This window comes from Balaenoptera acutorostrata, chromosome 13 (genome assembly GCF_949987535.1).
Source record: "Balaenoptera acutorostrata chromosome 13, mBalAcu1.1, whole genome shotgun sequence".
Taxonomy (NCBI): Eukaryota; Metazoa; Chordata; class Mammalia; order Artiodactyla; family Balaenopteridae; genus Balaenoptera; species Balaenoptera acutorostrata.
In genome coordinates this window covers 91,451,328-91,469,947 of record NC_080076.1, presented here as the reverse complement: position 1 = coordinate 91,469,947, position 18,620 = coordinate 91,451,328, and the positions used below count along the sequence as shown (strand labels likewise).

Sequence of the window (18,620 nt, the reverse complement as noted above, 5' to 3'; positions counted from 1 at the left end):
AAAGATCACTTTAGTGGCAGATGAAATATCAACCCATTCAGATACTTAGACTTCTACTATACCTTAATTTAAGTAATTTAGCTTATTTTAAAAAATTAAGCCACCTTTTAGCTAAGTCTCACGGACGGTCTGAGGACCAAGCTGCAGGCTTCGCCTCCTCTGTGCTCACATCAGTCGACAGTGGAGGTGCTCGGGGAGGAGAGGACTGGCCTGGCGTGGAACTAGGGCATGTATCCCTGCTTGCTCTACTGTGAGTCTAACCCAAATCTGATTGGACGGACAACTTTAAGAACTGCCTTACTGTTCTTCCACCTTGATGGATCTTTTCTGCTTGCAAGATTCTTCCTGAGAAGGACAGTAAGTTGGAGTCAAAGCTCAGACCCCAGTCTCGAAGCTCCCTCTGCACGTTATCGTCTCTGTAAATTTAACATATTTACATACCGCTAAACGTAAAGAAACGGAACAAGAACTAGTGCACACATGCAAAGAGAGACCCACTGCAACCTACAACAGGTTTCTCTCAGGACTAAAAGCCTACCGAGAATGCCAGGAAACCCAGACGTACAATCTCTTTTTCTCTCATCACAGCCATGTTTCCCTTCATGATATCCTTTCATTTAAAATTCCTGATGCCCAAACTATCTCCTCCTCAAAGTAAACACAGTGGTATAACAAAGAGAAAAAAATAGACTTCTCCCAAACACTTTTGCTTTCTATTCTATTCTTTTTCTAACAGAAGAATTAGAAATACCACAGGCTACAAGGTTTAACTTAATTATTCCCTGACAAACAGCAGCGTCACTTAGAAACATGAAGAACCCACCCTGAATACTGCAAATACAAAGCGAAACAAAATTCCCTTCTGTCACTCCTCCAAACCCACGTAAAATAAAGAACTGAAACCATACCCCAGTGAAGCATAGATGACTTACTTATGAATGTAATCAATCAGTCTTCCTACTTCACGCTGCCTTTGTTCTGGAGTTAGTCTTGTATGAACAGCCAAGTCTTTCATCACATTAAAATCATTCCGCATTTTATCAGTTAGACCTTTAAACAAAACGTTTAAAGGGATACGGTTAAAGAAACAAGAATCGTGTCTAAGTATCTGGAGTGTCGGGTGGTGGTGAGTGAAAGAATTCCGAGGAGACAAAGCAGCTTTAAGGGCTTTTGAGGGGATGGAGGGTGTGAAGGAATGTTTAGTGACTTCTAGAACAGACGGGGAAACGAGCTCCGTGGTTTCATGCCAGTGAAGAAAAGTCAGCGGTACCTGTGAGGTAGCAGAGCTCGGGGATCAGCATCGCAGGGCCTGGTAACGTGCCTCCAGGGCCTCTCCTTCTCTTCGGCTGACTGACCAGAACTGGTTGTTTCAAGTCGGTGATTTCTTGGTTATATTGCTATTCAAGGGAAGAAAGTATCCCTGTTCACAGTGAATGCCTTCAGTCACATGTCATTTTGTAATGGACAATAAAAGTTTCTCTTTAACATTAAGAACTGATGCCCACAGCACGGCTAGTATCAGTTTCCAAGTATAAAAACTGTCCTTTTAATCCTACTACCCAGGTTGGGATTCATATGCTCTGCTGAGCACCTCATCTTTTCTCCTAAAAACGCAGACGGTCAAGGTCAGTAAGGCTCTAAGTTGTGACTTGCAGTCACAGTTCTATTTACTTCATTTTTTGCCCTCTTGGTTTAGAAACAGTAGTCTGTGTAACTCCAAGTCTTCACCACAGTGCAATTCCCCTAAAACTACTCTTATTATAGTGAGGACTAGCTTGTGAAAGTCGTCGCACTGTGAGAATAAACGGTGCCAGGGAGGAGGCTTGCACACTAGGGGACATTTTTAATCAGGGAACGTTTCTGCTTTGAAGCTGAACTTCCATTTAGTGGTATTAAGATTCCCCACATGTAATCACTATCTAGGGTAAGTGTTTACAACCCGTAAAGAGACCAAACATGTTGACGCTTAGTATCTGACGAACGTGCGAGACGGCTCTCTGGCCTCCAGCTCAGCTCTGCAGTTCGAGACCGTGCAGACTTCTCTCAAGTTGTCTTCCCTAGAGCTTCTGGCCCTGTGTCTTAGAGACCCTCTTTCCATCATCTCTTGTATCCTCTCCCACCATCTTTTACTAACCTGGTTAATTCAGTTCTAACTTTTTATCTTTAAAACAATCACATCTCCACTAAGCAGACAAGGTAGTAATACCGTCGTGGCCATTTCCTGAGTCTTGGCCTCTCAGGAGACTATGGTACCTGCCCGTTCCTTCTTCCTATCGTACAGTCAAGGTCCTGGCCATCTATCATCATGAATTAAGAGACCATGACTTCTAGCCTGTCACTGACTTTGTCCTACATTCAACTCTTTACCAACCACCCACGGAAAAGCTTTCATTTCAGACAAGAAAATTCCAAGTAGAACATGCACATCTGACCTCTGCTCTATTTATCTATACTACTTATTTATCACACTACTTTATTGCGGGTCTATTAACAGTCACCCTGCTTACACGTCATTTACTCGGGTACACACACAGCTAGAAACGTGGTAGTAACTTCAGAAGTGTTCCTATTCTGTGTCACCAAAGGGCCTTCAATGCACAGTTCTTAATTACAGAGCTGTGGGATTTCCTGCCAGTTCTTTTAACATTTTCCCCTGCATATGAAAAACTAGCACTTTCATTTCTGTTCCATACTACTGTTAAACCTTTTCTTTTTAAAAGTGATTGACCATGATCTTCCCTTCCAAAGGCCCTTCTCTCCCACTGAGTGTTTCCCAGATATTATCTTCAATATACAAGAACGAAGCCATCACTTATTACTAAAACTCCATTTCTGCTAGGAAGTTCTAAGAATACCTTGATTCTTTCAAATATTTCAAGCCCACCCCTTTTGATTAATTCGATCTACTAGACACCTTTATCCCTGGTTGTGACAGAAATCTTCCCTGAAGAAGCAACCTAAGCTGAGATGTCAGCCTGAGAGCACGAGTCAAGCATGCAGAGCGCGCGCTGTCAGGCAGAGGGAACCCCGGGGTTGGATAAGACGGCCGGGCAAGTGACAAGATGAGGACACACAGCGGCTGCATCACTCAGGGTTTCACCGGCTAAGGAAAAACGTGCTTATTAACAAGACACAGGAGCAAGGGGAAGCCACTGAATTACTTTGGGTAGAAAGAGTCACATCAGACGTGTATGAGTTTGGAAAGGGATCAGAAACCTAAGAAATGAAAACTCAGAGACCAGCTGAGTGAGAGAGAGAAATGGGGCCTAGACAGGGGTGGCGGTCACTTAGAAATGGAGAAAGATGAAGGTGTTTCAGATAAGCAAGGCAGGTGATAGGATCTGACAATTAGTTACACAAGGTAAGTTATACAAAGCATGGTGATCTGAGGTTTGAATTATCCATCATTCACCTGTTCGCACAAATACCTGAGTGCGTACTTAGGCACTAGGGCGTATATAAACTATAAAATTCCTGACTTGGTGGAAGCGGTGTTCCCTGCTCCGGTGAAGAGCACCGCACAGGGGCCAGGTTAGGGGGATATCACATGTTCAGTGTTGGTCACAGCTAAGGCATCTCTGAGACATCCAAATATTCAGAACAAGTAGGTTTAGACATGCCTAGGGCTAGAGCTAGAAACCTGAGAATTGTTAACACATCATGTGTGAAGTCTTAGCATAGACTGGAGATCACCTGGAGAGTATAAATATACAGTAACTAGGGACCTGAGGCAGAACCTTTAAGTACGCCAGCATTTAGAAGGTCCCTTAAGGAAGAATAAGCAGGCATGTAAGATTCAATACTGGTCAGAGGAGGGGAGAATCTTCCCTAACTTCGCTTCAGGTTTAAATCAAACTTTCAACTGTGTCCTCTTTATATTTGCTGTTGGTATATACCAATTATCCCCATCTCTGGTCGTGATTATTAACATGAACTACAGAAAAACGCCAAAACTCATTTCTCATGGTAACCTCTGACACCCAGAAGAATCTAGGTTAAACATGGCTGGAGTCCTCAAGGAGTTTTCAGAGGTGGAAAACAGCAGTAGGGAAATCAAGCTGAAATGACCCTTGGCCTGTTTTCATTTTGCCCAGAATAAGACCAGTTCTTAATGGGACTTCTCAGAGAATCGTTTCCCTCCAGAGTGGTATCTGATCTTCTCACTCACAGCAGAGCAGCTGAAGATCAGGCAACAGTAGATATTCAGGAAAAAGACATTTCAAAGGTCACTAGTCGGATGTATACTTTTGACACAAAATATAAACACATAATAGTTCATTTACTCCACTTTTTAGAAAAAGGCAATAATCTAGAGAAAGTAGGAAAAAAATGAAATAAATTTTAGCACTTCAAAGACAGGTTTTAAGATTTTAATTAATGTGTTTTCTTTAAATACTTTTCCTGCACTTTTAACAGAGCACATCAAATGGGATGTGACCTTCTAAGGATACAGGGGCAGATCTGCTTATCTCTGAACACTACAGCAATGCTCCGATGCCTTCCTGGAGAAACATTTTATTCTCTTCTAGTCAGTGGCTGCTCTTTCTTGCTATTTGTCTCTCGTGTCTTTGTCAGTTTAGTGACCGCTGTGCCGACAGCTGGAATCATCTTTATAAAACTGGGGCTGGGGGCCACCCAATAACCTGATCTAGCCCACATGAGACAAGTCTGTCTCACTCTGTCAGCATGTAAAACAAAAGTAAGAGTTGACCCATTTGAAGATTTATCACAACGGATGCTAAGGGTTCAAAGATCTTTAGCCCACGCTGCCAGATGAAGTTTAAAAAAAGTGCTGGCTACAGAATAAGAGACAGCATGCTAAACGGTTAACTTGTACTGTTTTCCTACTTGTCCTCCACATGCTGAGGTTCAACTGTAACCTTGTATTCTACCGCAGGAAAGGGACCAGGACAGGGCACAGCTCCTTTGCTAACGAGCTAACTATGCTGTGACTGCCTTAATAAACACATTTATCGACAGCTTCAAAAGCAACTTGTTCCGTACGTACACCTGTCAGAAATTCTACTGAAGGTGTTTCAGATTCCTCCTAAGGTCTAAGTACTTCCCATTACAAAGATAAAAATCCACATTAGCATCTCACCTTCCTGTAGTACTCTAAGAAGCTGACTTCAGAGCCATCTGCTTTCTTAAAGGTACTCTTTGGATTCTGGTCCCAGTCAATATCATCCACTCTGTATGTTTTATTGTTATACCTGTGGAGTGGAGATTTTATTGGTATTTGATTAAAATATGTAGAAATGTTATCAAAAAGAGAGGCTAGACACTATGTACTCTCTAAAAAATAAAATTTCAAATCATTTGGTAACAGACAATATTATGGAAAGATAAAGGGAAAACAATTTCTTAAAGACCATGCTATACACTAGACGGATGGGGAAGTTAACTAAACTATTAGAAAATAAAATTAAAACTAAAAAGAATAGACATCATTGGCTATTTCTCCTTTTAAGATGAGTATATTCCCCCAAAACTTTTGTTCTTGAGAAAGGTTATATTTGTGTTATTCCCACCTCTCAACTTTAAACCCTACTTTCTCTCCATCTAACATTACAGGACTAGAAGGCCGCAATATCTTCAGACTTGTAAAATTATTTTGCGTTATTAAAAGCCTTACTTGGTGAGAACAATTAAACCTATCAGCTCTTTAGAAACTTGTTCTTGAAATTTATGTTCTTCAGTTTGATGAAACAAGTTGAACATGAAATCTAAAACAGTTTCATTTCGAAGGACTTTATGACTGACATCAGTGCAAAGCATGATGTTATTTTCATACTGAAGAATAGAAGTAGTGAAGCCAGGCCAAATCACCAACCTGTCAAAGACAATGAATGCCATGAAGTAACCTCTATGAATATCCAAACATGTTTTGTATGTATCAAGTTATGGTTTTTACATTTATTAACTGGGTCAACAGTACAAGTCTTTGAGTACATTTACTTAGCTTCAGGTTTTACAGGGTTCCAGATAAAGACTGATCTTTTTAAGATCTTCAACAGTGAATGTTTATAATAATATAATAACTTTATAAGTTCCATTTTAAATTTAGTACACTAACTTTATTAAATTTTATTATTTATATTGATCTAAGACTTGAAAAACCTAATTGAAAGCATCTACGTTTATTATAATAAACCTAAACCACTTGAGCTGCAATCCTGATACACTGCAGTAACTTTTGAAGCAATCGTCACTAGCTGATGAATTTTGTTACCTAAGAGCAAATACAAACTTTGTGTTGGACAACTCTTTATGCTTTTCCCCCATGACAAGTAAATACCACATGATTTTTTAAATCCAAATATTCTGGGATGCCTCCTTTATCGTTGACGCCGGGTAAAGGCTCACTTGATGTGATGGGTACCACTAGCAGCCACAGTAAATCTGATCATTTCAAAACAGAGCATCGCTATCAAAGTCTGTGATTAAACCTAAGGAACAGAGACTTTCCACTTCATACAAACCTATGATTTGGAATATCAATTGGGTCACTTGGGTTATAATAATTCCGTCCAATCTGCTGCAAATTCATGATCTTTAAAAGCCTAGAATTGGAAAGGTCAGAACAGAGAAATGAATATCGCTAAGTATCTCTAACACTACAATCACAGTGGCGTGTTGTTCAGAGCAGCAGTTGGCAAACTATGGCTCACACGGGGGCCACAGCCAGCCTACCTGCCGGTTGGCCTAGGAGCTATTTTTTCTTTTTATATTTTTTAAAGGTCTGGAAAAAAATCAAAAGATTAATGATGCATGAATTATGTGAAACTCAAATTTCAGTGTCCATCAGTAAAGCTTTATTGGAACACAGCCATGATCATATATGTCCTATGACTGTTTCTGTGCTTCAACAGCAGAGTTGAATAGTTGAGACACAGACCACATGGCCTGCAAAACCTAACATGTTTACTATCTGGTCCTTTGCAAAAAAAAAGTTTGCCAACCCATCATTTACAGAAAAATAAATCTTCCATTACATTAATTCAGACAAGTAACCACCGAAATGAGTCAGTGACAGGTTATCTCATGAGCAACTTAGGTAAATTACAAATCCAAGAATTACGTCTCACTATGCTCATGCCAAGCTCAGGCTCATCCAGATTGCTTCCCACTCAGCAGGGGGATGGCAGGGGCGGGGGGCCTTCACAGAACTTGTGTCCAACAACTTTGGGTTTGGAAAACACAGCACCCACACTGGAAGCCAATCATGGAGCACGCACTGTACGTGTCCTACGACGGAAGAAGTAAATCTGAACAGACCTAAACCCTGTCCTGCTTTCTGAATTGGCACCCCCTGTGGGAGAGAAGGAATATAAAGTTAAAGTGCTGAGAGGATGTGTGCTCTTAACATAAGCTCAAATGGGATTTGAAAGATCTAATCTCAACACAAATGGGGAAGTGAAAGACATGACGCTTGATTAAAGCAAATAAACGAGATTTATGCCAGTACACCACACCTAAAAACGATTAAAACTCAGGGTAACCCAATGATCCTAACCAACCATTGTAAAATCTAGGCACTAAGTATACAGGTACTTATTGTACATATCTTTCAACTTCTGATTATGTTTAAAATTTCTTAATAAAATGTTAAAAAATACCAACATACCTCCTGAAAATAATATTATAAAACTGCAGACAAGTTGGTGATGTAGGTGGGAGTTCATTTGTCAAGGTGATTGTTATCTTCACATGCTCTCCATTTCGGGTCTGACTAAAAACTTCAGTAACCTGAAGCCAGAGTGGTGGAAAACCAAACTTTTAATTTTGTTAAAATAGGGCCAATCACATAAGCCTGTTGAATAAGGCAACAATGAAAAGTATGGAAAAGTTTTAAATTAAAAAAAAAGAATGACTATGAGAAAAGAGTAACAGAATGGGTATGAGAAAAGAGTGATTAAGCGCCTTATTATTATTTGATTGTAATCATTAAGTCACTCAGGTGGATCTGAGAATGGTATAATAATGCCAAATGCACCCATGGGTGTATTACAAGTCCTAACAGACAGGAGACCACTGGGGTTTCTCTAAAGCTACCCCAGACTGTGGCAGTTTAGCTTTGAGGTAGAACTCCCATCTCCCTCTCCCCAGCCCGACAACTGAAATAACCTTGTGCTGTAGTCTTTTAGGTAAAAATAATATTGTTCCATCAAAAGCGTGACACCTTCCGATTAAATCTTCATGTTGAAACAGAAGAGCTGAGCGGAGTCTTCTGGCTTCCATTGATGGGCTATAGTCAACGTGATACTGATATAAGGCCCACTGGGGACGGGACGTCAATCGAAAATGGTTAGTGCTTAGCCTTACTATAATACCTGAGGAACCTGTAAAAGTAAGTCACATTCAATTAATGAAATATCAAGTTTACTCTTCCTTGAAATCTTCACTGCCATGACAAGGCAGACACAGTTCTGTAAACAAGGGGTTAAAAGCAGCAGACAACACAAAAGTTCTCAGACATCTGACTCTGGAGACTATTCTACTTAGGTAAATTACTACAAGCATCCATTTAGAAATAAATCCTCCCTAGGCTGAGTAATTTATAACCAAACCAATGAAATCTCTTTACAGCAAAAAGCTTTAAAAGAAAAAAGTGGTCTATGTAATAAAACAACATTTCAGTGCAGCTAATGACATCTATAACCTATGTCAAAACCAAAAGGGAGAGAGGAAACTGGAAAAGCCATCCATGCAAAATCCTTGACCAAATGTGCTCCTTCACCCTAGTAATGCACCGTACAAATAAATACCGAAATTAAAGTGCTTCAATTCACTGTCCTGTGTACTTGAAAACTGTACTCTTAAGAATTAACCTACCTGTTTTTGATTCTTTCACATGATCTAGGTTCTGTCTTGTATTCACACCGAGATCATGAAAGTCTCTACGACGGCCTCCTCTGTCTGCTAATGATAACTCCTGAAATCCAGCAGATATCTGGAGTTCTTAAAAAAAAAAAAAAAAAAAAGGAAAAGAAAAAAATGACATCTAAGTAATACGCAGCATGAAATAAAGAATGACGATTCCCAAAGTACTCTACTACATGAAACCCAAAGGCTCCTGAGGTGCTAAAGGTAGTGTGTAACAATCCCATCAGAATGTTTCAGGTAACTGCCAGCCAAAGGAGAGAACAACTTCTCAGCCATAACCTCTTCTGTGAAGCCCTTCTTGTCACTGCCCTAGGCAAACTCAGCTCCCTCACAAGACATATATACCTTTACAAGATCAAGACAACTGGAGTGATTCAAGAACTTAGGAGCACATGCTTATTGACTGGGTAATTATTTTTCTGTCTCTAGGTCTGATAACCACCTGTGGGCCTTAATATCAGTATTTTCCACAATTTTTATGATGTAATTATAGCTGTAGGAATTGGTAGTTCATATGATTTAAATGTGCAACCTGAATTAGAAAACGTTAAGTCTAAAATGTAATTTCCTCACTAATTTCCCTTACGAGCCAGCAGAACAGATGGGATGGGCCTGTGTGTATCCCGTGGCCATGATACACATCTACTGGGATAGGTTAGCTATCAGTTCATGCTTACTTGCAAAAGCTGTGGCTAAAATATGCTAAATCATTAAGTCCTTTAATTTGCATGAAATATATTATGAAGTATCTCATATCAATAGTATGACGTGGGCCAAAGAATGAACATGGGCTTTGTAGTCAAGTGTTAAGATCTAGCTTTCAGTTAATAGGCATGTTATCTTGTGTAGCAGAGACTACTGACTACCCAATAACCAATCTTTCATTCTTCTTTTAAAAGTTTATTTTGGGAGTAATACAGCTAGAAGACTAGAATTTCCACCTTCCTTGCAGGTAAAGAGGGCCTAAGAGACTTATGCAGAAATTACTGGATGAAATGTCTGGGAAAGCACCATAGGGGAGTCAATAGCTGGCTTTTCTGTTGTCCATGCCCCTAGCTGCCAATGTTGCCTGGAATCTGGATGTGATGGCAGGAGGGAGCTCAAGCAGACATTCCGAACAAAACGTAAGTCTTAATGATAGAGGTCATGGACTTGGGAGGAGAGAACGAAAGGATGAGAGCCCAGTTCTCTTCTGACCACAAATGCCAGAACTAGCCCAGAAGGGCCAGCTTCTGGAGGAGAAGTAACACAGCTTAAACAAAACATATCAGTTATTTTAATGTGAGCTTCAATTTCTTCACCTGAAAAATTGATTGTAATAAATTTTACAGGATGGAGTAAGTTTTAAATGAGAACTTCATTTATAAGGTGCTTTAAAGGTACTGCTAAATATGTTGGTTCTTGTGCCTGCCTCATGATTTTCAGGGGCTCTATTTTAAAAGTCTTTTAATATGTAACTGTTTATATTTGTCTCCCTTGGTGAACTTTTTATCCCAAAGTCTTTCAGCCTAAGGTATCCATGGTTTAATTACATTAACAAAGGTCAGGTATACTGAATCTAACCTGATAGCAACAACAGGTCATAAAGGTTTGTTCGGAATTTTTCCCTGAAAAATTTTTGAGTTTCTCTTAAAAAAATATCAGTTCTGGATGTGAAAACCTGATTGCAAGTTTCTGAATATAAACAATGATGAAGTTTGCTCCCCTCTCTACATATAGCACCGCTATTATTAATATTTTAGTCAAAACTTGATTAACTGTCAGTCTAGAAAGATGACACATTTCAAAATGGATACAACTGGAAACCTTGCTAATTCCCCTTCCACGCAGCTGCCAGAGTGCTTTATTAAAAACACGAATCCAATCGATCATGCTGCTGTTCTATTTAAGAGTCCTGCAATGGAACCCTATCTCCCTTCACAGAGTGAAAAATCGAGGTCTTAAACAAGGGCTCATTAACGATAAATCTGTTAAGGTCGTCATTTTAATTTCTAATACACAGTAGATCCTTGAACATTTACTGTGAGAAGCACTTCTCAGATATAACACGTACAAGACCCGTGAAAGGTGGTAAAACCAGGCCTTGCATTTGTGATCCTGAGTATCATTTGATGCTCACAGTGGCCCTCATCTATAAAGGTACAACATATACCTTTTCATAAGTAGGGAACTGAGTTTCACAGAAATAAATTTAAATTCATAAGAACTGTTAAAAAAGTATTAGTGAAGATGGATACAAAGAATGTTTAGATTTAAGTATTTCCAGAAATTTTATTTGCATTTTAATGCTGCAATAATAAGGATATGTTTTTTAAGAAACAGCTTCAGCGCATCTTTTTGCCCAGAGTTTTAATTCAATGAAATTTTGCTCTGTTGAACACAGCTGCACATGTCAAATATTCTAAGTTTCAAAAGAACTGTCAAGAACAAAGCAAAAGGCATCACACTTCCTGATTTCAAGCTATACTATAAAGGTGCAGTAATCAAAATAGTATGATACCGGCACAAAAACAGACACACAGACCAATGGAACAGAATCAAGAGCCTGGAAATAAACCCAAGAATACATAGTCAACTCATATCTGACAAAGGAACCAATAATATTCAATGGAAAAAAAGACAGTCTCTTTGAATTACGGTTTTCTCTGGGTATATGCCCAGTAGTGGGATTGCTGGGTCATATGGTAGTTCTATTTTTAGTTTTTTAAGGAACCTCCATACTGTTCTCCATAGTGGCTGTTATCAATTTACATTCCCACCAACAGTGCAAGAGGGCTCCCTTTTCTCCTCACCCTCTCCAGCATTTACTGTTTGTAGATTTTTTGATGATGATCATTCTGACTGGCGTGAGGGAGGGAGACGCAAGAGGGAGGGGATATGGGGATATATGTATATGTATAGCTGATTCACTTTGTTGCACAGCAGAAACTAACACAACACTGTAAAGCAATTATACTCCAATAAAGATGTTAAAAAAAAAAAAAGACAGTCTCTTCAATAAATGGTGCTGGGATAATTGGATATTCATATGTAAAAGAGTGAAACTGGACCCCTATCTTACACCACTTACAAAAATTAACTTGAAATAGATTAAAGACTTAAATGTAAGACCTGAAACCACTAAACTCCTAGAACAAAATAAAACAAACAAAACAAAAAGCTCCTTGACACGGGATCTTGGTAATGATTTTTTTTTTTTTTTTTTTTTTAAGATATGACACCTAAAGCACAAGCAACAAAATAGAAAATAAACAGGTGGGACTATAAAAAACTTCTGGACAGCAAAAGAAACCATCAACAAGGTGAAAATACAACCTACAGAATGGGAAAAATATTTGCAAACTTTACATATGATAAGGGGTTAATATCCAAAATATATGAAGAACTCATACAACTCAATAGCAAAAAACCAAATAAGCCAATTTAAAAAACAGGCAAAAGACCTGAACAGACATTTCTCCAAAGAAAATATATGAAAGACTAATAGGTACATGAAAAGATGCTCAACATCACTAGTCATTAGGGAAATACAAATTAAATCCACAATGAGCTATCACCTCACACCTGTTTAGAATGGCCATCATCAAAAGGATAACGGTAACATATGCTGGCATGGATGAGGAAAAAAGAGAATCCCCGTGCACTGCTGGCGGAATTTTAAATTGGTGCAGCCACTATGGAAAAGAGTATGAAGGCTCCTTAAAAAATTAAAAATAGGACCACCATATGATCCAGCAATCCCACTTCTGGAAATATATCCAAAGGAAATGAAAATACTCACTCAAAAAGATATCTGCACCCCCATGTTGGCAGCAGCATTACTGACAATAGCCAGGACATGGAAACAACTTCAGTTGTCCATTGATGGATGAATGGATTAAAGAGTTTGTGGTGCATATATATAATGGATTATTATTCAGGAAATAATAAAAACAGGAAACCCGACCACTTGTGACAACATGGATGGGCCCTGAGGGCATTATCCTAAGTGAAATCAGTCAGACAGAGAAAGACAAATTACTGTATGATCTCGCTTACATGTGGAATCTAAAAACAAACAGAAAAAACCAACCCCAAAACCAAACTCACAGAAACAGAGATCAGACTTGTTACCAGAGGCAGAGGGTAGGGAAGGGAGAATTGGAGGAAAGCGTCTGAAAGTACAAACTTGCAGTCATAAGATAAATAAGTACTAGAGATATAATACACAACATGATGACTATAGCTAACACTGCTGTAATGATATACAGGAAACTTATTATGGGAGTGAATCCGAAGAGTTCTCATACAAGGAGAAAATTTTTTTCCTCTTTTCTTTTGATGGTATCTTTATCAGAAGATGGGTGTTAGGAGAACCTAATGTGGTAATCATTTCACAATACATGTAAATCAAACCATCATGCTGTATGCCTTAAACTTAGACAGTGATATATGTCAATTATTTCCTCAATAAAACTGGGGAAAAATAATAAAAGCAAGTGACCTGGAGGTGAGTTTTGGAGTCACTGGTTTCATCACTTGATTCCCACTTGGGATTTATTCTTGTCATTTCTGGCCTCTGAAGATTTTCCAACTCTCTAGCCAGATCAGATGAATTTTAAAAAGATATTTTAAAATTTAGCACATTAAAGGTATTTAGTTGGAGGATATCTAGCCTGCTATAATGCTGGATACAGAATTCTCACTTGGCTTGTATATTTAAAACTCATGCAAGTTTCTATTATTAGAAACATTTGTAATTTACTGTGATATATTTATTCTAATAGAACAGATTGTACCCCCCTGCTCACTTTTTGGATTAAATGGGTAATTTAAAAAAGAAAGAACTGAGGCATCTAGACAAAGTGACTGGATAAAATCGTATAAATTTAAGGAGATTAATTCCCGTAAAAGAATTGTCATCAGGCACTTTGAAGTTTGAAACATCCTGTAGTACCACAAAAGCAACAGATGTAATTAGATACATAAAGCAACAAATAAAAGGCCCCTTGTCTTCTAATAGATTCTTCAAATGAAGCACTATTAACCACTGATGTATTTTTCCTCAAAATTTTCTATACAGAAAATATATACATACACATAACACGTATTTACTAAAAATACAAAGCTGTTTTACAAGTTGCTTTCATTTCAGTCAAGTTTTTACATTCTTGAAAATGGCTAAATGGTACTCTGTTGTTAAAGTACAGTGGGTTTTACTTCTTATTGGGTAGGGGTTTCCAGTGTCTGGGTACACTACCATGAATGTAACTGCTAATAAAAGTGTACTGCTGCTACACACTACAAAATGCCATCCAAAAGTTAGTACAATCCCACAGGGAGCACGAATTCCAGTTTTACAATTGCCAACATTGGCAAAAAGTAAAATGGAGAATAAACAGTTGTTTATTCTGTTTAAAAAAATCAGTTTAATTTAAACTTAATGATAAGGCTTACCATTTTATTGGCCTTTGTATTTTTCAATGCTTTGCCCTTTCCTTTGTCCACTTTGCCAGCAGCTTGTTAATATCACAGATTCATAAGACTGCTCTGTGTATCAGAGAAATGAGCTCTTCCATCATTTAAGTTTCCAGGTTGTCTGCTGACACTGACGTTATTTGTCATAGCTTGATTCACACCACTTCAAGTTCATTTTAGATTCACTCATGTTTTCTCCTAATTTTATGGATTTCATTGCTTATGACTAAATATTCGGAGTATATGGAAATGTAGTGCAAGGCATAAAGCAAGGAACCAGGTTTGTTTCCTAGTCTTCCCTTTGCGTCAACACTATTTTATTGCCCGTTTCCCATGCCCATCCCAGGGTTTAAAAGCCAATGTGACTATATTAATTCTCCCTATGTATACATGGGTCTGCTTTTCCTATACCAAAACCAAACTTAATAACTGGAGAAGAATCTTACACCAAGCATCCAATTAATTAGTTTTCGCAACAATGCAGCGAAAAAGCACGAGTTTTGAAATCAGAACCGGTGTTCTGACTCTACGGGCTGTCACAACTTTGACCTCAGTTTTTGCATCTGAGAAACAGGATGAACCAAAACAACACATGTGAAAGTATGTTTTCTAAGTCAAAGTTACAAATGTAAAAGTTGGTACAGCTTTGATGAAGTCACTAAAGATGAGAGAATGTTCTAAAATGATTCATGCATAATAAGCAAATTTATAATCAGTTAAGAATTTGCTTTGTAATAGCAAGTGTGGGGCTCTGGTAGGCCGGGGTTCATTTCCAAGGAGAAAAGAAATCCTGTGGCCCTGTGCTCAGCGGCAGGCTGCAGATTGAGGGAGATGCTGCCACACTTTCAGGGACTGCTGGGAGTCCCTTTTCTTTACGCAGAGCTTTGGTCACCATCCACACCTAATGCTGCAAGCGCGCACGCGCGCACACACACACACACACACACACACACAAGAAGCCTCTTCACGCTCCCTTCACCTTGTGGCTGGGCTGTCGCTCCTACTGTTCCTCTCTGTGGTCCACGGCCAACCAATTCCCCCTCGGCCGGTCGCTGCTGAGGCCTAGGCTGAATGTAAGCAGGCTGCTGGGTCTGCAGTTACATGCAAATAAAGAACAGCATGCTTTTTATGTCAAAAGCTCACAGATATCAGAGGCAATAACTACTCAAACAAGTCTAGGGCATTTAAGCAAAATGGATCTAAATTACTAATCAAATATTGTATCCTCAGAAAGAAATTTCTTCAAGAAGGGTCGCCAACTGAAGGCAAGCACCAGCTTCCGATATCCACAGGACCAGAACGTCAGCTTCCTTGTTCAGCCCCTGTCCCTTCACAGGACACGGTCCTTAAACTTCTTTCTGACAGCGCAAGCTGACGAAGGCTTAACAACGCTGTGCTTTAAGACGCTCTCCGCTGTCAGGAAAGGGGAAAGCACTCACTGCAGCGGCGCCCACGTGCTGCATCGCCTCCTGACCACGAGCCCTTCCTCTCGCTCTCGCTCTGGCTCTCCCAGTCATTCTTCTTTCTCTTGAGAGGAAATAACCATGAAGACAATACTCAATGTTCACAGTTATATTTGAGTGTTTTTGCAACGTTACCTTTAAACTGATTTGGTTGAGATTCTAAAATAAGCTCCTGGGTAATCACATACTTTTCTAACCTCTTAACATGTAGTCTAAGGCAATATCCCCACCTTCGATAAACTTAAGTGCTCCTGTGCTAGGTGGGGGCCCTGAAGTGGAAGACCTAATACACTATTCCATTTTCCAGTTGGATTATTTATTATAAAGGGACTTAGGAGGATGAAACTGTTAAGAGACTGAAGGTGCTGGTGACTAGTTCTTTCTTGCACATCTGGATGTGGAACCTACCATGAAAGAGGGCACCAATGGCAAGTTTTATGCCAGGCTCTTTATGCAATTCTTATACATACGTTACTATATCTTCCAGGATCTTCCCACAATTCCGCGTGTAGCTTAATCTTTTCTACCACATCATTTATGTCCCATAATTTCATTCTTGGTGAGGGGCACCCACTTCGTCTCTAAAGAAAACTGACTGAGTCATTCGTCTCTAAGCTACTCCTGTACTGCTCCTACCACGTCTGATGAACAATTCTCTCCATTTCTTCAACAACACCATGTACAATGAGTGAGTACCTAATGTGAGCCAGGATCTGGGTCAGGCACCAAATATATTGACAGTACTATGCATAGAGCTTCCCCACCCAGTCACCCCCAACCACAGGGTAGAAAGCAGTATCATCAGGTCATCATCGGGAGAGACCTCAGAGCCAGACTGTCTGAACTCCACTCCTTGATGTAAGTGACCTTGAGCAAATCACATAACCCAAGACTCATGCCTTTATTTGCAAAACAGCTGTAATAACCTAGACCACACAGGTCAGTTGTGCGGCTCAATGAGAACACACACAAAGGCTTACAAAATACCCAGCACACCGTGAGAATTCAACCCACGTGAGCCCTGGTGGAAAAGGCAGATAAACTACAAATTCTTAAGCCTAACAGAGGAACTAAGAAGCATGTTCTTACAAAGAGGAAAGCAGAAGCTAATTTACATACTGAAGAGGTCTGTCTGCGAGGAAGCTCACATTTACACTGAGAGGCAGGAGGACTAGGAACTGGAAGGTAGGTGGTTCTACTCTTCGGACAAGAGGGAACAACCCGGGACTAGGTGTTGAGAGCTCGGCTCGTCTGCAGATCGGAAAGATGCCCAGTGTGACTGAAGTGCAATGAGCTGGGATGTGACGCTCAACTCAAGGCGAGACTACTGCAGGTTCTAAACAGGGGCAGATGATGACATTATTATTTACAGTGGCGATCACTCTGCTTGAAGTCAGGATATCGTTTTCGTCTCAGTTTTCTCAGCTTCTAGAAGTTTCTGTCCCACGGCAAGCTTCCTAGAAAGACAACTCTAACGACACCCTCCACTTTGTCTCTCCAGAGACCTCTCTGACTTCCCAGCATGTTCTAAAGGACTAAAAATACAGTAGCTCACCGCGCTGTAAAAACCAACCCGAGTCAGCAACTGCCCAAGAAGGTTACACGGTATGACCTGCGGAGGCGCCAGCACATTCGAGCGAATTTTTCACGCCATGATCAAGTATTCCGTATTTGTACCGTGTAGACCGTGACCACGGCTGTACGTACGTAGCTTACACGCCGGGCACACTGGCATACACGCCGGTCCCTTCCTGGGGGACAGAATCAAAGTCGGAGGCCTCTGCCTTCGACTCTGGCAAACGTGGCTTTCCTCCACTCAGCAGCCATGATAAACTGCACGGTTCCCTTTGCCCCCCGGGCACAGCCTCTGCTGAAGCGCCTTACCCTCCTCTCTGACATGGAAGAATCCAGCTTGTCCTTCAAGGACCAGCTCTTCCACCCTCTCCCGCCAAGCTGCGCGCACGCGGATTACACCAGCCACACGGCACGGGTGATCAGTGTCACCCCCCCCGACACACACACACACACACTGCAAGAGCCCCTCCACCCCTGGCGGCTCATCAGTGCGGCCCCTCGCACCTCAGCCCGGAGCCTGGCAACCCAGCAGTGACTCGGGGTGTGTGTGTGAGGAACCGAGGAATGAGCTCAACTGCCGCCCCAGGAGCGAGGATCTTTTAACCAGTGCAGCAGTTCTCAAAGCGTGATCCCCGCCGGGCAACACCTGGAACGTGATGCAAACGCGAACGCGACGGGGGTCCCACGCCCCGCCCCGAGCCAGAAGCTCGTGCTCAGCAGGCTGCAGGGGCTTCTGATGATCGCTGAGCCCGAGGACCCCGGAGGACGCTCCCCGCGGCATCAAAGCCGGGACGGGCAGGACCACCCCACGCCGCAGCCCGCTGCACAGGTGCGGGGCTCAGCTGCGCCCTCCCCACCTCAGCATCGCCCAGGCTGGACCACAGGCTACCCCATCACCCGGAAGTGAGAAACCCAGCTGGTGCTCAAAGGACGTCCGGGTCAAGTGGACGTCCACCCCGGGGGCGAGGACACTAGCGTCCACCCCAAAAGCGCAGCCGCTCGCCGCTGCCCCCCAGCCCGCCCGGCCACCCCGCCCCCACCCACGCCCGAGGAGGGCAGAGGCCACCGCAGTCCGGGCCGCCGATGGGCTGAGCGACCGCACCGCACGGTGGAAGACGCCCCTCCGCAGGGCCGCGGCCTCACCAGGCCCGCAGGCTGGAGCGCGAGAGGAACCGCAGTGCCGGTACCGGTCCGCAGCGACACCCTCACAGGACCCTCAGCCTCGCCGACGCCCTCGCA

General features: G+C 41.4%; 1 protein-coding gene across 1 annotated transcript in view; it reads right to left on the bottom strand.

Moving 5' to 3' along the window:
• Positions 1 to 15,860, bottom strand: part of PIWIL1 (piwi like RNA-mediated gene silencing 1) — a 35,329-nt gene extending 19,469 nt beyond the window's left edge. Inside the window, exons 1-11 of the mRNA XM_007189647.3 lie at positions 15,783 to 15,860; positions 15,323 to 15,434; positions 8,836 to 8,961; positions 8,128 to 8,342; positions 7,628 to 7,749; positions 6,483 to 6,563; positions 5,636 to 5,833; positions 5,102 to 5,213; positions 1,271 to 1,397; positions 933 to 1,050; positions 302 to 416 (exon numbers count right to left, since the gene is read on the bottom strand). Of these exons, the coding sequence (XP_007189709.2) occupies positions 302 to 416; positions 933 to 1,050; positions 1,271 to 1,397; positions 5,102 to 5,213; positions 5,636 to 5,833; positions 6,483 to 6,563; positions 7,628 to 7,749; positions 8,128 to 8,342; positions 8,836 to 8,961; positions 15,323 to 15,434; positions 15,783 to 15,860 (1,404 nt within the window). The remainder of the gene's footprint in view (positions 1 to 301; positions 417 to 932; positions 1,051 to 1,270; positions 1,398 to 5,101; positions 5,214 to 5,635; positions 5,834 to 6,482; positions 6,564 to 7,627; positions 7,750 to 8,127; positions 8,343 to 8,835; positions 8,962 to 15,322; positions 15,435 to 15,782) is intronic.
• Positions 15,861 to 18,620: the final 2,760 nt, after the last annotated feature.